We start from the raw sequence: 18861 nt of genomic DNA, 5'->3' as shown, positions 1-18861 counted from the left end.
AGAAAGAAAACTTACCATCCACATTTTCCTTTTCAAAAAATAAAATTCACAACCAAAAGCCACACTGTTTCTTCAGCTTCTTCACTTTCACCTTCTTTCCAAGTGTTAGCAAAAAAGGCCATTTTGCTGGGTTTGGTCCCACAATATTTTCTTCATTGCTTCACTTCTGCGTTTCTGAAATCATTCTTCATTTGCTTCATTTCTTCATTGTGTGTAAATGAGTCTCACTTCTCTTTGGGGTTTGTGGGGTAAAGGAGTGCCTCCAACATCTGTGGAAACCTGTCCTGACCTTGTAAGTTCAGACATGAGAAGGGGTCACTGCTTTGGGCAGCCCTGGGCTGGTGTTTCTCAGCACACTGGAGCTTAAATAATTCCAGTGTGCCTGTGGGGTGGGTCCTCAGACTGGGCTAACTCAGACTACATAGATGGATAATGTCTGTTCTTCAACAAAACACTTCTGCAACACAGTTTGAAGTTAGATAATAACTGTTGTTTCAGTCCCTTTCTTCAGAGGTTATCCTGGAAAATACTAAGCTACCAAAAGGAGTGACAATCAGTTACAAGTCTTTCTGCAAGAATGGAGTGAATGACACACAAGAAGATGGAAGGAAGTGTTCTAACATTTCAATTGGAGATGAGGTAACTCAGAGTATATGTGCTGCTGCTCAAATACAAAATGTCCTTACTGTCCAACACAGCATTTCTTTTTAATAGTACAGACAAAACTGCTTATAGTAACATGACACTCCATTTTTTCTTTGCAGGTTAGATTTGAGATTAATATAACAGCTAATGAATGTCCAAAGAAAGAACAAAATGAAACAATTAAAATTAAACCACTGGGATTCACTGAAGAAGTGGAAATTAATCTCCAGTTCATCTGTGAGTGTCAGTGTCAAAGTGAAGGAGAACCTAATAGTCCAGCATGCCATGCAGGAAATGGGACATTTGAATGTGGTGCGTGCAGGTAAATAAATAGTCATTTTCTTTATTTTCCAAAAGAGAAATACAAAGATCTTTGTTTCCTTAATTAGGGTTTACTTGGTTTTACTAATTTTTTTCAGTAAAAGAACAAGAATTGCTGTTACAGGCCTGTTTCTTTTAGGATACTTTGAAATGCTGCCATATCTCTGCAAATAATCCCTATGCTTAAATATAGATCATTAGACCAGCATTGTTGTATGAGTCAGAATTCAAATTTGGCCTTGAGTCAGTACTTTAAGGGATATACATCAGGTTTTGGTGTTCCTTTTTAAGTAGAGAGAACAGATTTTCCCATCTATGTACAGAAAAACTTCTTACACTTGTTGTCACTGTCACTGGTGTCCACTTGGTTTCATGTGAGTGAGAATAGGCCTGTGGGGAAGCACAGCCTTTTGTTTTTGTAAATGTAGCTGTTTCCCAATGATTTGTCCTCTCTGATGGACACTATGTAACAATCTGTCAGTCACTGATGGGAACAAGAGCACCCTCCATTTGCTCATCAGTATCTTACTGATAATAAGAAGTGCTGATCCCTGAATATCTCCATTTGGCAGCAGATCATCTACTCTCCTGCTTAATTGCTGTTCATAGGAAACCTTTTCATTGAAAGATGACAACAGATACAGGGAACAGTTGCTGTCACTTGAGAAATAATTGTTCTGTCACATGAGAGAGGGATTAATAATGATTATGTGACAATTCAGTTAGACAGGATGGCACATAGTCTCTCACCTGGAATATCAGGTAAGATAATCAGCATAAAAGCAATTTAGTCCAGTTTGCTGCAGTGCCTTCAAGAACTGGTACATAGGTGTCAGCTGGAAACCTCATGTGAAGTTTAAGTTGGAACATCCCTTGAGATTGTAGTCACTTTTACTCCTGTGCTTTGTGCTGTTCTTGTGGCCTTTTCTTTGTGTGACTTTCAGTTAAGGTTACATTTTCAGTCATGTAACTGTAATTGCCTTGCAGATGTAATGAAGGACGTATTGGAAGACTGTGTGAATGTAGCACAGATGAAGTAAACAGTGAGGATATGGATGCTTACTGCAGGAGGGAGAACAGCACAGAAATCTGCAGTAACAATGGAGAATGCATTTGTGGACAATGTGTGTGCAAGAAAAGGGAAAACACCAACGAGGTGTATTCTGGAAAATACTGTGAATGTGACAACTTCAACTGTGATCGATCAAATGGATTAATCTGTGGAGGTAAGAGGTGCCTCAGCTTTCTGCAGGCAAAGCTGGACAGCAGTTTACAAGTCTGTCTTCTCTACCCAGCAGAGTAGGGACACTTAGCTAGAAGATCAAAGGCACTTGATAACAGATGAGGATACTCACAGATTTAGTGTTTGCAAACACTTGTCTATTAATAAAACAGCTCTCTGAACTTGTAGTCTGTTAATGCACATTTCACCTTCCTTGAATCACAGCTTCAAGAAGGGTGTAAAGTGAACTTGATTTCTGCTGTTTATTGCAGAAATACCCTCAGGTATTACAGTAAAGAAGGCTGAGACAGCTGTCCTGAGATTGTAATGTTTTACTGGCTCAGTGTAACCACTGTGTCAACAGAAAGAGAGAATGCCCTCAGCTTAATTGTAGTAAGTAGTGAGTGCTTTGGTGACTTTGGTGTTTGACAGGATACCAGTGAACTGCTTGACACTGTTCTGAAAGATAAGTGAAGAATGTGCAAGATCCAGAAAAACACCTTAAGCACTTGAAGCAAGACTGTAATGATAGCTAATTCCTGAAATCAAAAGCAATTTAAGAAACCATTCAGCAGCCAGTATCTAAACTATTTTGCTGCTTTGCATGTGAAAGTATCCAGTAGGAGTATAACTACTATCTCGATATTGTTTGTGATACAAAAATAAAACAGAAAAGCCACTAAGCTCTAACTGAATAATGAGAATACCTCATTTGTCTGGTTTGGTCAGAATCCACTATTGCTTCACAAAGGATGGGAGCAGTGGTGGTGATGTTCCAGAATAAAAGGTGACCAATAAATGTTGACTGAAACACGTTATTCTCTTTGGAGAAGGAGGGGTGTAGCCAAAGATCTTTCCCTGTCACCCAGATCAGTATAAAGGCATCTTGTTTCTTGCGCAGAGAGTGTAAGGAGCATGAAATTGGGTTGTGTATGTGAGGTCAGAAGTACAGCAGCTGAACACTGGTATCCTGTGGAGCCAAAGCTGTTTCATTTTTCTGTGTTTTGAGTACTTGAGTTAGTGTACTCCTCGTCTTTTTAAGCCTTGCTTTATACATTTGTATAATGATAGATGGGAAGACAGGAGTGGTCGATTTATCTGTATGCATACAAGATTGGGAACTGAAGCAGTGCTGTAATGTTCTGCACCCAAGGGATATGGTCATCACATTATACTGTTCCTGATCTGATATTCCTGAGTCTTGTTATTTTGTTTATGAAAGGAAATCCAAATGTATAGGAGAACGGGGAAGAAGGGAGAAATGCCTGCAAGTAGTCTTTCAAGGAGCTAAAATTCATTCTGTACCGCTTAATTCATTAGACTCCTCATTATCTCTCCACCATGGTTTCTTTTTCTTTTATCTACCCTGTGCTGGTAAACATTATTTCTCATAGTCACAGATTTTTTTACATTAGACTTGATTTGATTGCAATACCTTTTCACTGCACAGGGAACGGGATCTGCAAGTGCAGGGTGTGCGAGTGTTTCCCCAACTTCACTGGCAGCGCCTGCGACTGTTCCTTGGACACTACACCATGTATGGCATCTAATGGGCAGATCTGCAATGGAAGAGGAACCTGTGAATGTGGCACCTGTAACTGCACAGATCCCAAATTCCAAGGCCCCACGTGTGAAATGTGTCAGACTTGCCTCGGTGTCTGTGCAGAACACAAGTGCGTACCCAGAAAACCAAGTCCCAGCTTCTGTGCATTTTGAGTTTGTGATATGTGAGGATTTTTAAAACAAAGCTTTGGATACTTAAAACTTAAACTAAGCTTTTTGCTTAAAAGAAGTACTGTTGAAATTATTAACTTGACAGTCAAAAACTAAACCTAGACCTGTGTGGGCCAGTGAAATTTGCATCCTTCCCTTTGGAAGTCCAGGTTTTTAGAAGCCTAGCATTTTCTGCATGGAAACCTTGAAATAAGTTTAGGGTTAGTGGCTGAGCGGGTTCCTGTGCAACTCGCTTTCTGCTGAGGCAAAACCTTGGTCTTTTTAGTATAAAAATCCTGTTCAATCTTCTTTTTCCAATGAATTATTCAGTGATACCCCACTGTGAAGCTTGTCACTGAGTTTGTTCTTTTTAACCTGTGTGTGTTCCACTGTGAATACCCTGTTCTTACAGTGCCTTCTCTGAGAGTATTCATTTCCTAGGTAGAGGTGTTGAAAAAGTTTGGGTTTTTTTCTATCCTTGAAGCCTGTGGGTCATTCAGGGAAAGAGGAATTTATGAAAAGGGCATTTGTTAATTTCAAGGTACATAAATGTTCTGACTGGGACAAAGCCATGTCTTGCTGTATTTTTTCCTAACCTATACAGAAAAAGGTTTGGTTTTCTTGGGCTTTTTTCCCTATGTTTTCTCCTTAACCTTTCTTCAGATCAAATGCTAGAAAATCTTCCATGAAAACACATTGAAAAGCACTGCTTCTGTTTTGTTCTTGCCCAGGGACTGTGTTCAGTGCAGAGCCTTTGACAAGGGGGAGAAGAAGGAGACGTGTTCGTTTGAGTGTATGCATTTCAACCTAACGCGCGTGGAGAGCCGCGACAAGCTGCCGCAGCCCGGCCAGCCCGACCCCCTGTCTCACTGCAAGGAGAAGGACGTTGATGACTGCTGGTTCTACTTCACTTACTCTGTCAACTCAAATGGTGAAGCCAATGTCCACGTGGTGGAGACCCCAGGTAGGAACACAGTGTTGCCTCTGTTCTTCCTTTGTTGTTCGTTTGTGCAGTTGGGTGCTGCAGGGCACCTCTGCATGATTCGGGTGAGTTAAATGCCTTCAGAACAGGTTCCTGTTCCCCGAGGGACAGTAGTGCATGTCTGAGTGGCTTTAGAAAAACATACATCTCTCTAGATTCTTCAAACCCTTGGGCTGATAGAAACAGATTCTATTTTTAAAAAAACAAAAGAGAAATCAGATATGTATACTTGTTGAAACATTTCCTGTTTGCACTTGATGTACTCTCTGGCTTATTTGATCTCTCCTTTAGCAAGTACTATTTAGATAAATTTTGGTAAGTTTTTTTTACTAGGCTTCTGCTGTAGGCTATAAACAATGGTGTCTGTGGGGTTTTGTTCATTTTTTTCTTTCCTTTTCTTAATAATTTGGGATCAGTTTACATGAAATTGTGTACTATGCTACAAATCACTTGAATTATTTTATGTTGAGAACCTTTGTTTTTACTTTACTCTGGTACCTTCAGTAATAGATCCCAAAATCTTTTTTTTTAGTTAATTCTTAATAGATCAATCTTCTGATAGAAAAAAAGTGAGAAAAATAGCTCCATCAGTAATTTACCATTTATTTACCAAGAGTATTGTTAGTTTGAATCACTGGATATTGCATCTAATTGTGCAAAATTTATGGTTCTGTACATTAGCAGTTTGTGGTCTCCTGATTTTTAAAAGCCTGATAGAAAATGCACACCTTAGAGATTTAGTGCTGTATTATGTACTTGAGGAATTTTCAGAATTGATCATTTTGATGGTCATGACTTAACACAGTCCAGTGGCTAGTGGCTCTTAGAAATAAATACTGCTTCAATTCAGAATGGTTTAAATTCTCTACAAAAGTAGTCCACAGTATGGAGGAAGAACGTGAGCTCTGTCTCCTAGGACAAGCCATACATGCCCTATGTTTTTGGATCTGACCTTTTTTACATGTATAACCTTCTGCTGCCTTAGCTCAGAGGTGAATCAAGCCCAGCATGCACAAGGAGGTGCCTTAATTTGTGCCATACAGGTGATGAGAGAACAAGCTCTGGCCGGTGGAGCTGTGTTCTGTGGAGCAGACACTTGTTCCTTACTGGCTCCCAAGGAATTCCTGTCGTGTCCCTTCCCACTTCCCTCACTCTGCAGAGGCAGCTGTGAAGATAGGGAGTCTGCAGTGTGGGAGAAGCTGTTTTCTATCCACAGTTCTTCTATGGCACGGGAATTTGGATTAACTTGCTTCTCACTCCTTCAGTCTGTGCACTAAGCTGTGTAAAGCCTTTCTTCAGTTTGTGATTATTGGGAATTTTATGTTAATAGTGGAGTTGGATATTAATTTGGAGGATTATTATTTCTGTGTCAGCCACTTTAAATCACTTTGCATCTCATCACAGGCTACAGCTTCCTTGTGAGGGGAAGATGAGGGGCAGACACTGATCTCTGTGGTGACTGGTGACAGGATCCAAGGAATGGCCTGAAGTTGTGTCAGGGGAGGTTTAGGTTGGATATTAGGGAAATATTCTTCACCCAGAGGATGGTTGGGCACTGGAACAGGCTCCCCAGGGAAGTGGTCACGGCACCAAACCTGACAGAGTTCAGGAAATGTTTGGACAATGCTCTCAGGCACTGGTGTGACTCTTGAGCCTTCCCTGTGCAGGGCCAGGAGTTGGACTCCATGATCCTTGTGGGTCCCTTCCATCTCAGGATATTCTCTTTCTGTATGTGGGGCCTGTTCTGCTGGTCAGCATTTGTGCTTCAGCTGCAACAGCTTTGACTTGGAGTTCTTGCATGTTTAAATACAATTGCCAGTTATTTTACTCTTAAACTGTAAACAAATACCTTAGGGTGTTAGCAGTGTATAAACATTATCATCAGAACACATTGTTCTGTTGCTAAGATCAAACACAAATTAGAAGGATAAAAATAAACTGGAATGTTACAGGATGGACATATTCCAAAAATTCTGTTATTTGAAAGTAGTATTGGCATATCTGATATTCACAATACTGGCTTCAGTACAAAATTTTCAGTACAAAGACATTAACAGCTTCTGGATATGTATTATTTTCACCACTTTGTAAGATCCTGTTTCCTTACTTTGCTCCCCAGAGTGCCCCAGTGGTCCTGACATCATTCCCATTGTAGCCGGTGTGGTTGCTGGAATTGTTCTTATTGGACTTGCATTATTATTGATTTGGAAACTACTAATGATCATTCATGACAGAAGAGAATTTGCTAAATTTGAAAAGGAGAAGATGAATGCTAAGTGGGATACGGTGAGTCAAGAAGCTTTTCTATCTATAAAAGCTGCAGTTGCAGAGGAGAAATAGAAGATTTTTGTTCATGTGCTTTCAAGTGTTTCAGATTATGTTTCAGTCCTCTTAGAGAAGTATTTCTTGAGGCAGAAAACAGTAATAACTTGGATTTAAATAACATTTCAGAGAGGAAATGTGATGGTGACAGAACAGTTCAGCTTTGCAGTTCTACCACACTTTACAACATTTGATTAAAACATTTATTGCAAAGATGAGTCACTTCTGTAGAAAGCAAAGAAGAAAATTTTGCACTCATTGAGGAAATCTTGTAAATACTCACACAGGGTTAGCTGGGAGGCTTCCATAAAGTCACAAAATCGTGGTTAGTGCTGTTTTGTTGAAATCTTCCCAGCTCTTTGTCAACAGAGAAATGTGCAAGAAATGGTCTCTATGGCTTTCTATGGTCTGTATAGGCTTTCACAGAATACAGAGTCGCTGCCTCTGGGCAGTGTCAGGAGTCTGCTAATCAAGAACCCCTTCACTACAGTTCTGTAGAAGTCAACGCCCCCATGTGCTTGATAAGAAAATAGTTTTTTTTTAATTGCCCTGGGAAGCCTTTTGGTTTTATTTAAGAAAATTGATTAATTTCATACTGGGGAACAAAATTATTAACGCTTTATATATAGCATGATTTTTTTTCAGTGTTAGTTGAGAATGTTGCTTTTTTTCCTGGTGAATTATTCGACATTGACCATTTCTTTTACTTCAGCAAGAAAATCCAATATACAAGAGCCCTATTAACAATTTCAAGAATCCAAACTATGGACGTAAAGCTGGTCTCTAAGTCTCAGTTTGTATCTCCTTTCATTTTCTTTCCTTTTTTCCCCCTTTGCATGCCACTTCAAACTCACTGTGTGTCACAGTCAGTTAATCACAGTTTGAGTCTTGCTCAGTGTATCTACTGCTGCTTTGACTGTGGGGTTTTCAAGAATGCAGCTTGAAAAATTTTTAACTGGTTTTGACAGCGAGATTGCTTACTTACTAATACTGCCAGTACTGGCTTAAACTATTCTTAAAGTGATGTTAAATTTATTTTATAGATGTGTGGATACATAATAGAACAGCTCCTAAGACTGAAGAATATTTTGGGATTGTAGAGAGACACACAGGGGATGCTTTGTCTTCTGTTTCTTCAAATAAGCAGTCAGTTTGCTCAAAATCAATATTTTTGCTAAACTAGATTAGATACTCCTAAAATATCCCAGCCTATAAATATCACTGTTTGTATTAGAATAGCTCTGTGAACATGCAGAGTAGCATTACTTTTTTTGTCAACTGCCTTGACTTATTAACCTAGTATAGACCTAGTCTGTAATTAAGGTATGAAATGCATATACTCGACTAATTTTATAATTAAATATGCACCTTACTTTTTTCATCCTTATTTCTATTGAAACTGGCAATATCACAGTCCTTGTAACCTAGCCAGCCTTAGGGTGTCCATAGAAACTAAACATTAATAGGACAGGAGGAAATATTCTTGTCCCCTCTAGGTGCATTTTTCACTCAGTTTCTTACTCCCTCCTAAACTCAGCCTGAGCACCTCATTTGATGGGAATTGCTGAGTTCAGTTCTCTTCACACCCAGCACACCAGAAGTAGCAGCAGTATCCAGGAGAAGTGAGTGAAGCAGAAGTGATGAGTAGATTCCTTCTGCAGACTCAGATTGCCCTTCCATGGCTGCGTGAGGGGTTCTCTGTCCCCAGGACCCCCAGCTGCTGGGGAAGGAGTGCAAGGGAGCTGAGATAGGGAAGAACACTAAGAGAAAGTAGTGCTAATGAGAGTAGAGGGAGGGGAATGAAGCAGTTGGGAAGGCAGAACATCCAGTAAACATCCATGGAGTTTTTTTCAGAATCCAGTGGAAGGGGAAGGTTCTGTATCTCTAATTTTGTCTGCCGTCTCCCTTTTTCAGTGTTGCATTCAAAAGATTTTGTAAAGAAAAAATAAGGGGAGAAGCAGAAAGCAGAAACTGAGAGTATTTAAGCTCTTATTTGCTCTCAGTGACAACAGTTCCAAATACTTTGTGTAGCATTCTGAGCCCTTCCTGGTGAAATATACTTTCCTTTTCTCTTTGCAATCATTTGACTTTCCACTGTGTCCAAAATGGATTGTAAAAAACGTTCCTTTTGCCTGCTACATCAATCACATTCACCTCCTTTTCATTTTTCTTCCCAGAGCCAATTATTCTGGGGAGGAAATGGGGTTTTTGGTCCTTTCTAACACTTCATATACTCCATCCACTCTGTTCCCTGTTCTGCTGTTCACTTAATTGTGTATTTTCTGTTGCATGCAGGACAAGCACCTAACAAACCATACTGTGTGCAACTTCCATTCTGTGCTCTTGTTCTCTACCCTGTGACTCTTCAGGATGTAATATCCTTGCTGCTGCCATTCTCCTCAAAATTTATTTCCTGCAAAAAGCTTTACTCTGGTGTAAATGGAAGGATTGCCTTCTGCCTTTTTGGTTCACTCAGATGTGAAGGTTAAAAGTGTGAAAGGGTGTGGTTTGGGTTTTTTTAAACATGACCTTATAATTTTCTGTATTCATAGAAATTTTAGGAGTCTGGGGAGAGAAGGGAGGTGGGTTTATTCTTATGGACCACCAGAAAGTGGGAGGTCAGAATTGTCAGAGTAGGTGAGCCTTGAGATATAAAACAAGGTCCTGCTTTTCCCTATGGATAAGATTTTCTGGTGGCTTTAGATTATTGCCATAGCCTCTCATTTAGATTAAGAGTTTCCTTGTAATGTCAAGGCAGGAAAGTCACCTGAAACCCCATTATATTAAAATTACACCACAGTGGATTCCCTCCAGGTATGTGCATGCACAAATTAACTTTGTGCAGTTTGTGTGATGTTTCCCCTCTCTCCCAGCCATTGTGCACACCCGAGCTGGGGCTCTGTGGTGAGGAACTGCAGCACCGTGCAGTTTGTCATGGACCAGGTACTCGGATATTCCCTGGCGCTGCTCCGTGGTGGTGCAGATGATGCCACGGCATCCGGGGGTCCATGCTCAAGGCAGCTGGGTCAAACAGAGTTCTGTTCACCAGGTTCTACCCCAGTCAGCCGTACAGGCTTTGGTGCAGTCATGCTTCAAACAAGTCTAAGGATGAATTTCTTCTGGACTGAAAAGCTGCATCACAAAACACAAAGCTGCTGGTTGTAGTGAATGCCATTACCACTCCTGCATGGGGTTAGCTTGTGCATTTCAAAGCATCTTCAGTCTCCAAATTCAGTCACTTGTATTTCACAAGTGATAAACATTTATATTAGACACTAAGTCTGCAGTAATGTGGTTAGCCTTATTAGTAGCTACTGGTTAAAAAAAAACCACGAACAATTCAAAGCGCTTAAAATCACAGGGACTTCTCTCCTGGCTTGGATTTTGTGCCTGTAACTTCCCTTGGTGCCGAGTGCTGAAGGTGCTCTGGGCGTGGGAGCGGAGATGCCGTGTTTGCAATCCCTCTTGTATCAATTCCTGTGTTCAGGGAGCGCTGCCTGGTGGTTCTGAGGATGGATGGATGGAGATGGGGCTGGCCGTGCCCTCTGGTGGCCGCCCGGGCCTGACCGCGGCCTCGCTGTGTCCCTCCGTCCCCGGGGGCCGTGTCCGTCCCTCCCTTCCCGGGGGCCGTGTCCGTCCCTCCCTTCCCGGGGGCCGTGTCCGTCCCTCCCTTCCCGGGGGCCGTGTCCGTCCCTCCCTTCCCGGGGGCCGTGTCCGTCCCTCCCTTCCCGGGGGCCGTGTCCGTCCCTCCCTTCCCGGGGGCCGTGTCCGTCCCTCCCTTCCCGGGGGCCGTGTCCGTCCCTCCCTTCCCGGGGGCCGTGTCCGTCCCTCCCTTCCCGGGGGCCGTGTCCGTCCCTCCCTTCCCGGGGGCCGTGTCCGTCCCTCCGTCCCTGGGGGCCGTGTCCGTCCCTCCGTCCCTGGGGGCCGTGTCCGTCCCTCCGTCCCTGGGGGCCGTGTCCGTCCCTCCGTCCCTGGGGGCCGTGTCCGTCCCTCCGTCCCTGGGGGCCGTGTCCGTCCCTCCCCGGGGCTGTGTCCATCCCTGGGGTGGCCACCGCGGGGCCGGGCTGGGCACAGCCCCGTGTTCCTAGGAAATAGCACTGGACTGGAAATAGTCACAACCAGCTCTTGAACAATGTGTGTGCATGAGTTTTAATTCTGTTCCTTACAGTGACTTAGGTCTTAAACCCACTACATGGTGTTAACTTCAGTGACTTGAAACAGTGAGCGCCTGTTATTCCTGAGAAGGAAGGAAGGAATAAGGTTAATCGAGCATCCTCTGTCATAGTTTCATCTTTACACACTCGGCTGAACTGTTGTCCTCTGAACAGCCCAGTCTAGTTGAAAGTGAATGTTGTTGCAAGAACATAGCTCTTTATTGTTGGCTGAAGATACTTTTTAAAAGTACCTCCATCTTTATTTTACTCAGTATTTCACTGAGTCTTGTATGTAGTTACTGTTTGTTAATTTTAATTTTGGTTTAAATGTGCATGGAGTTTTCAGTTGTAGGGGCATGTGGCAAATGTGTTTTCCCTAACTCGGCATGCTCAAAGCACTGTGTTCTCTGCAGTGCCATAAAGAAAAGGAGATATTTAAAACCATACTGTTTGTCTAAGACAGAAAGTTTGGAATCCCATGTTTTAGTGACCAGTTTAAAAACTGGAATGCTTCTAACGTGTGAAAATGTGGACCCTGTGCCAGCTGTGAGGGGCCCTGAGTGAGGGGAGCATCAAGTTGGGTTAGTGGATATTTATTTTAATGAAGAGCTTTCTGCAAATGTCAGGTTGGGTTAAGCTGAAAAGTTGTGAATATTGACTAAATCTCCATTATTTGTGGTGGTAACTGAGTCACTGACTTGACATGGGCAGACAGCTAGTCAAGTGTTTTATCCAGTGACCTAAATCCCACTGTGTGCTTCTGAGAAGGGCAAGTGCAAGGGAAGGCAGGACAGAGTTTCAGTATCCTTACAGCACTTATGCGAAATCAAGAGCATGAAAAGTTTAATTCTGACTTCTCTTCAAATAGCAATATAGTAAAAAATTTGCAGTCTTACTTTAAAAATCGTATTTTAAGCCTGATTTCAGATTCAAATTAGTTGTATGAGTAGCATCTAGCGAATTTCTAAATTTTAGTCCTTACCTTCAGACCCATTCCTAGACTATCTGGTAGAAGTTATCTCCCTTCTACAGCTGGAAGATGTGAGTGTATGCCCCCTGTATGTGCTGGGGGAGTCTGTTCTGTAAAATGCTGGAGGCAGACAGCACAGTGTTACAAGTATTGCATAATGCCTTGCCATGGAAGAGCTGTACAATAACTTCCACTCTGCATATGATGCAGCTTCTTACACTTACAGATTCCTCTGTATCATAACCTTTATTGGTTTATATTTATATTTTTAAGAATTGTCCATTAAAACTTGTCAAGGAAATAAGCAATATACATCGATTGCCAAGAGCTTTGAGGCATAAAGAGATACTTCAATACTGCATTAAATCCCTCATCCTTGGATGTTTTTCCCGTTTCATTTACATGTTACAATTGCAAACCTTTTGCTAAAAATATTGGGGAAGGTCGTAATTTTGCATTGATTAATTAGTCCATCTGAGAACCAGCCACATCACATGATTCTCCACGATGCAAAGTTTAAAAAACCCGACCAAATCTTACTCCTCAGCCCTTCCCAGACCAGTAGGTAGAAATCAAGACAGCATTTGCCTGGGAACTGACAGAAGAGGGAAGGGACTTCTGCTCTTCTGCTGTATTTGTGAGGTACAGCCAGCACTGAACAGCCAGCTCCTCTTTCACCTCTGTCCAGGGGACATTGACTCAGGTCTTGAGAAGACTGAACAGAGAACTTGGACAATATTTGAAAATTTCTCAGCAAGTGAGGTTCTTGCTTGCCTTTGGCACATTCTGTGGTATTCCTAGCTGATTTTCCAGGTTTATGACCCTGAAAAATAGACCCCTGATGTTTGTGTGTCCTTTAATTGAGGGCAGGAAAAAATTGGTTTAACCTGAAATATTGTAAATAGAGTCAAATATTAATAGAGTTAAATTAATATGGTTGTATAGCACATCTCAGATTGGGGAAGGAATTTTGAAGGGGCAGAAATTCCTTTACTGCTGCTGAAGTCAGATGCAGCCCTGGCCAGAGCAGCACTTGAGCTGATATCTGCACTGAGCTGAATTTTCTCAGGAATCAGTTGTGTATGCACAGAAGAGCTTCATGCTGGCAGAAAACATTCATTTAAGCTGAGATTCAGGCTGTGATAAGAGCTCAAAGCTGCAGCTCCAGGCCATTCCACCAGTGGTCCTTTCTCCTGTGAAGATTTATCTATTAATTTTGAGTTCAAGCTGTTCATCTGAGGCATGCAAGGAAATCATAAATAGAGTAAGATTTACTGAGATAGAAGGAAACCTGGGAAAAAAGGAAGCTTAAAATAAGCTTAATTTAGGGGGGTTTAAATCTCAGCAAGAGGGATGTAAGCAATTGTTCTGTAGGATTGTCTCATACCAGTAGAAATCATTTTTTTGTTACAGCATCTGTACCAGTACAGAAGTTTCTTTGTTTTATTTGTACATTTTGCCCTTATGGGAGTGGGGAGACCTGCAGGAATAAAATGAGAATGACGAGTACTGAATGTTCACTGTAAATATTGACTGTGTATTAGCAAAATACTAGAAGTCTTTCCACGTTGTTTCTAGAATTCACTTATAATGTAAGACAAGCTATTTAAATGTTTATTATAGCAGAATGTGGTCTGTGGTCAGTCCTGGTGTCAAACAATGTTGTTTACAATTCTAATCTTTATAAAATGCCCTGGGTGATGGCTCAGCCCCGAGATGAGCCTGCAAGGTTCAGCTGCCTCCGAGGAATTCTGTGGTGCAAATGGAACAGGATCCTGCTAACCCTTTGCTTTATTTATTAGCTGTGCATGCCTTTGTCCAAGTTGCTAGAAGGAAAACTAGTTTGACTTAAGCTGTTTGTGTGTACAAACAAAGCATTAATTTATAATTTCTTATGCTAATTTTTATGCTTCTTGCAAACATGCATCTTTTTTCTTATCTTTAAATATTAATTTTTTTTTTCTTCTTTTTCTAGGGTGAAAATCCTATTTACAAGAGTGCAGTGACGACTGTGGTCAATCCTAAATATGAGGGAAAATGAACACTGCTTGTATAACTTCACAACACTGTATGCAGTATAGCAACTTTTGTAGTCACAGTAAGATAGATTTAGGGCAAACTGCAGTGATTTTACTAATTCATTACATATAGGTTTGTTTTCCTGTGTGAAAATGTACCATATGTAATTTTTTTTATTTTTAAATTTTTAATTTTTTTTTCTTTGTCGTTTTTTGTTTCAGGTTTTTTGTTTTTTGGTTTTGTTTTGGTTTTTTTTTTTTTTGCAAATAAGAGTACTTGGTGCCAGAGGTTGGACAAAAAAAAACTTGAGACTGTGTTGCCTAGTAAGCCCAGGTCACATGGTGCCTTTCTGACCTTTCCCATTCCCATGCTGTGAATCCAGGTCTTGTGCAGGGCATGATGCTGCATGGCATGACTGGGAGGGAAGGGGTTAAAGCAATCAGCATGAGGGCTCTGCCTAGCCATTTAGTATTAAACTTTTTAGCTTTACAGGGAAATCAGGGCTTGAGTTTGCAGATGTAATTAAACTCATGTAGCATGGAGCTGGTGGTTAATTGGTCTTTGACTTGCTAGGTGTGTGATTAAGTATTTGGTAAGTTGAGTAAGCTGGAAGGGAGCAGTGTAAGAGACTGAAAAGCGTGTGCACACTTATCTTTCATTTTCAAGTTGCATATTGCCAGGTTGTGGTTAAAATGAAAGGTTTTGAGAAGAATGTTAGAAGGAAAAAATAGCTTTAAAACATGTGCCATTACTGAAGAAGTTGCTGACTGGTAACTTGCTTAGTTTTTCTTTGTAAAGTCAAGCCCTGGGTGGCAGTATCATGAAGTACCTTACCAAGACATCCTCAGATCACCTAAGGGCCTTACGTGATGCTGTGTCTTTATTCTGTAATGTTTCTTTGCTTTCAAGCCTGGTGCTTTGTCACCTTCTAATCTTTCTAACGTATTTGGTTGCGATTCTTTTTGTAATATTTTTGTATCAACACAAGCTTTTTTCCTCTTTTTTTTTTTTTTGAGCAGTCTTAGCTGTAAATTTGCCTTTACCCTGTAGCTAAGATTGCATAGTTTGTCATGCGACGAGTCACACATCATTCTTGACATGTATATTTGCCTCTGCCCATTCAAAGTTCATCATACTCATATTCTTGTTTTAAGTGCCTTTTTATTTTAACAGATGTTCACTTTTTACAGTGCTATTACTGAAGTTATTTATTAAATAAAAGTACCTTAAAATCCTTGATCCTGTCTCTTTATCTTGTAGAAATCGATACTATTTAAAAAAACTGAGAATTGTGTCTCTGCAAGGTAATAATTGTAATAATCCCAAATATGCCCTGAAAGGAATTAAGTTGATCTTGGTCAAGAAACACAAGCTGTTGTAAAATGCCCAGAGGTTGGGTGCAGAACCTTGTTATGTGCAGGGGCTGTTGCTGTAAAGCCCCCTAAGCTCATTTGCTTGTGTGCTAAAAAAGTTCTGTAGTTTAATAACTGTTCCAGCAAATGGGCTGTTGTTTGGTCAGTACTCTTCCACAACACATAGCAAATGAAAAAAATTGCTGTGTTTTGTAGGAAAATAAAGTCTTCTGAATTTTTTGAAGAGTATAATGTTTTCAGATAGATTATCAAACGCATTGTAATTAAATATGAAGTATATTCATGGAATCTGTATGATTCCATGCTCTTGGTACTTCAGTTGTGCTGAAGCACTGTGGGAATCTGTTCTGAACATCCCTTTAGCATCCGAGGGCAGAAGGAGCCTGGTTTGCATGCAGTGGGAAAGGGGAGTGAGGGCAGGATGGGAGCTGTCTGTCTGTCTGTCTGTCTCTTGAGGGAAGCAGAGATCCAGGAGCAGCTCCTGTCCAGGCTGACTGTGCCAGCCCAGCAACAGGAGGGATGGGCACTGTAGGTGTGCCTGCTCTTCCCACCCGTGGGCCAAGGGGGCAGGGAGGAGGCTGCTGTCCCTGTTTGTGTCCCAGTGCTGTGTCCTGTGTGTGCACAGATGTCCTGTGTGTGCACAGCCTTGCTGGGAATGAACACTCCAGCTCACCTGGCTGCACCTGGGGATGCAGAGCTGCTGCAGTCTGGCTGCTTGTGGGCTCCTGGATTTGGCAGCAGGAGCATTTTCGGATAGTTGGTTGTTGGGGAAGATGATACAGGAAAGTCTTACAGATATGATTGCTTGGCCAAAGACTCTGAGAATATGAAACCTAGAAGTGAAATAGAAATGAAAGCAAGTCTTGAGGTATAAGATGCCAAGCCAGTCAGTTATGGAACAACTGAAAAGACAATGGTTGAGTGGGCTGAAGGGAAGATCCCTGTTGATTGAACAATGTCCTTGGCAAATGAAGGGATGCCGAAGGGTCCAAGGCTCAGAGAGACCCTACCAATGTGGCAAGAAAGAAAAAAAGGGGTCTAGAAAGTAGCTTTTAGGGTTTAAAATGTAACACGGTATGGTAATGGAGTACTTCTAATAGGCTGTATGTAGATTCTGTAGGATTTGTGTCTTTTACTGGTTGGGTGTTGTAAATCAGCATATTCAGTACAGAAAAAGATATAATGGATTGTAACCAGATCTTCAGGGTCTCTCAAGCATGCTTTCAGTTGTGACTGGCAACTTTAGGCTGGCTCTTCTTACCCACAACCCAAGAATGCTGTAATTTCATCTGTGCAATAAACAGCAGCTTTACTAAGAGCTGCTTGGGAGTGCCACAGCTCTCATCTGGGCTATTACAGTTGGTGACAATGAGAGCAGACTCATGGAGGGGAAGGTGTGCAGTAATTTAGCCTGTGGTGCTTCGTGACAGAGTCCCACCTCAGGGAACCAAAACAGCCTGAGAACCACCTAACCTGGCCCAAGATTAGCTACAAGAGGCAGCTGCACCTGCATGTGCAGCTCATGTTGTCTGTTCCTCTTGATACTGGCTTTACAGAATCACCTCCATAATGGATGAGATGTTATTTGGAACATTTGAGAACTTGCCTCCCTTCCTAATGTTTTGGTCAGTTCCCCTAGAACACTGAGGATTTTCAATACCTGCATTAGAAAAGATGCAGAAATTTGTTCTGAACATGTTCTGTATTACTTGTCCACAGCAACTGAGACAAAGCAGCTTGAACAGAAAAGAGAGTTTCTGACATTTTTGGCTGTTGGTTTGTCAACCTTATAGAATAGATTAATCACCAATTTCTGGTTTGGACAGTATCAAAGTTCCCTTCAGATCGCTCTTTCTACCTGTGCATGTTTCCCAGACTGCAGAGCTATTCTAAACTATGCCAAATGAATGTCACACAGGAAGGTGACCTTTAGGAACACTGACCTCTATACAGCACCACCAGTGCTCCCAAATTAGGCCAATATTTAATTACATGTGCATTAACCTGGTTGTGTGCACTCAGTATGTTTCATGTTCTGCAGTTTCCTTAACAAGTCTGGTTTCAAAATGCTTTTGTGGATTGGTAGGCTGCCTTTTCACAGAGATCCTGAGGGCTTTGAATTTAAGTGGCCCATTAAGAGAGCTTTTCTAAACCCTTGTCTGAACTGGGTTTCCAGTAGACACTTCCAGGCAGATGGAAGCTGCTTAATATCTCCAAGTGAACAGTTGCTTAAATGAGAGAACAGCTGCCATCCTCCACCAACAGCAGATTCAAGATAAGTGTCACAGATTGTGGGATTTGCTTTAAAGCAGGATTGGATGATCCAGCTAAGAGAGAAGATGCAGTGCAAACAGGATAAAATTTAGATGCTGGGAACCAGTTGTGAATCCTCCTTGGTTTGTAACCAGTGTCCTCAGGTACTTCCCTGAGTTCTGCCAGTTGACAAAGCAGTGAACGCTTACAGTCAATAGCAGTGCATCAGCTCGGAAGAGTGAGATCCCACAGAAGCCACGTCAGATCCCAGCAGTTTCTCTGTTTTAAAATAATCACAGTTAATATACCCACACTCTTGCTATCCTTCATCCATTTCCTCAACTCCTGTCTAGTAACTAAAGGGCTAAGCTAGAATTATTTTATGGCAGTTGTAATAATCAGGGGGCTTTATCCTGGATAGAAATTAACAACAAAAATACAAGTCAGCTAAAGAAAATAATTCCCTGTAATCATATGGTTTGTTAATTAACTAATTTTGCCACAGTATGTGGAGCCTCCTGACTTTAAACTACCTCTGAGGCTGCTTGGAAAGCAGCCTTAGCAGTCTTGAGCACCTACACATGAGGAATCTGGACTGATAAATTGAAGCTCTTGGGATGCTGACAGGTTTTTTTCCTTTTCTACAAAATCTACAATATATTTTCTTTTCCATAGCAAGTAAAAATTCATTCTCAGATGAACATATAATGTGAGTAGGATAAAGAAAAGTTTTTACTTAAGTAAAATACTGATGAATTAGAGATGAATATGTTCTAGCTACACAATTCTACTATTTAGAGGGTGTTTTTCAAGCACTTCTGGTTTTCTTTCTGAAAAATCAGTTGCTGCCAAAGCATTTATCTAGCAGAAAGAAAATATTTATTAGC

General features: G+C 41.3%; 1 protein-coding gene across 1 annotated transcript in view; it reads left to right on the top strand.

Annotated features, from left to right (window-relative positions):
- The window catches only part of ITGB1 (integrin subunit beta 1), a 43510-nt gene extending 27925 nt beyond the window's left edge, over positions 1–15585 (top strand). Inside the window, exons 10-16 of the mRNA XM_063414980.1 lie at positions 499–639; positions 765–967; positions 1954–2192; positions 3639–3861; positions 4633–4865; positions 7003–7169; positions 14305–15585. Of these exons, the coding sequence (XP_063271050.1) occupies positions 499–639; positions 765–967; positions 1954–2192; positions 3639–3861; positions 4633–4865; positions 7003–7169; positions 14305–14370 (1272 nt within the window). The 3' untranslated portion in view covers positions 14371–15585. The remainder of the gene's footprint in view (positions 1–498; positions 640–764; positions 968–1953; positions 2193–3638; positions 3862–4632; positions 4866–7002; positions 7170–14304) is intronic.
- Positions 15586–18861: the final 3276 nt, after the last annotated feature.

This window comes from Prinia subflava, chromosome 1 (assembly GCF_021018805.1).
Source record: "Prinia subflava isolate CZ2003 ecotype Zambia chromosome 1, Cam_Psub_1.2, whole genome shotgun sequence".
Classification (NCBI taxonomy): Eukaryota; Metazoa; Chordata; class Aves; order Passeriformes; family Cisticolidae; genus Prinia; species Prinia subflava.
Note: the sequence above shows the minus strand (reverse complement) of the source record. Positions and strands in the feature narration are given on the sequence as shown.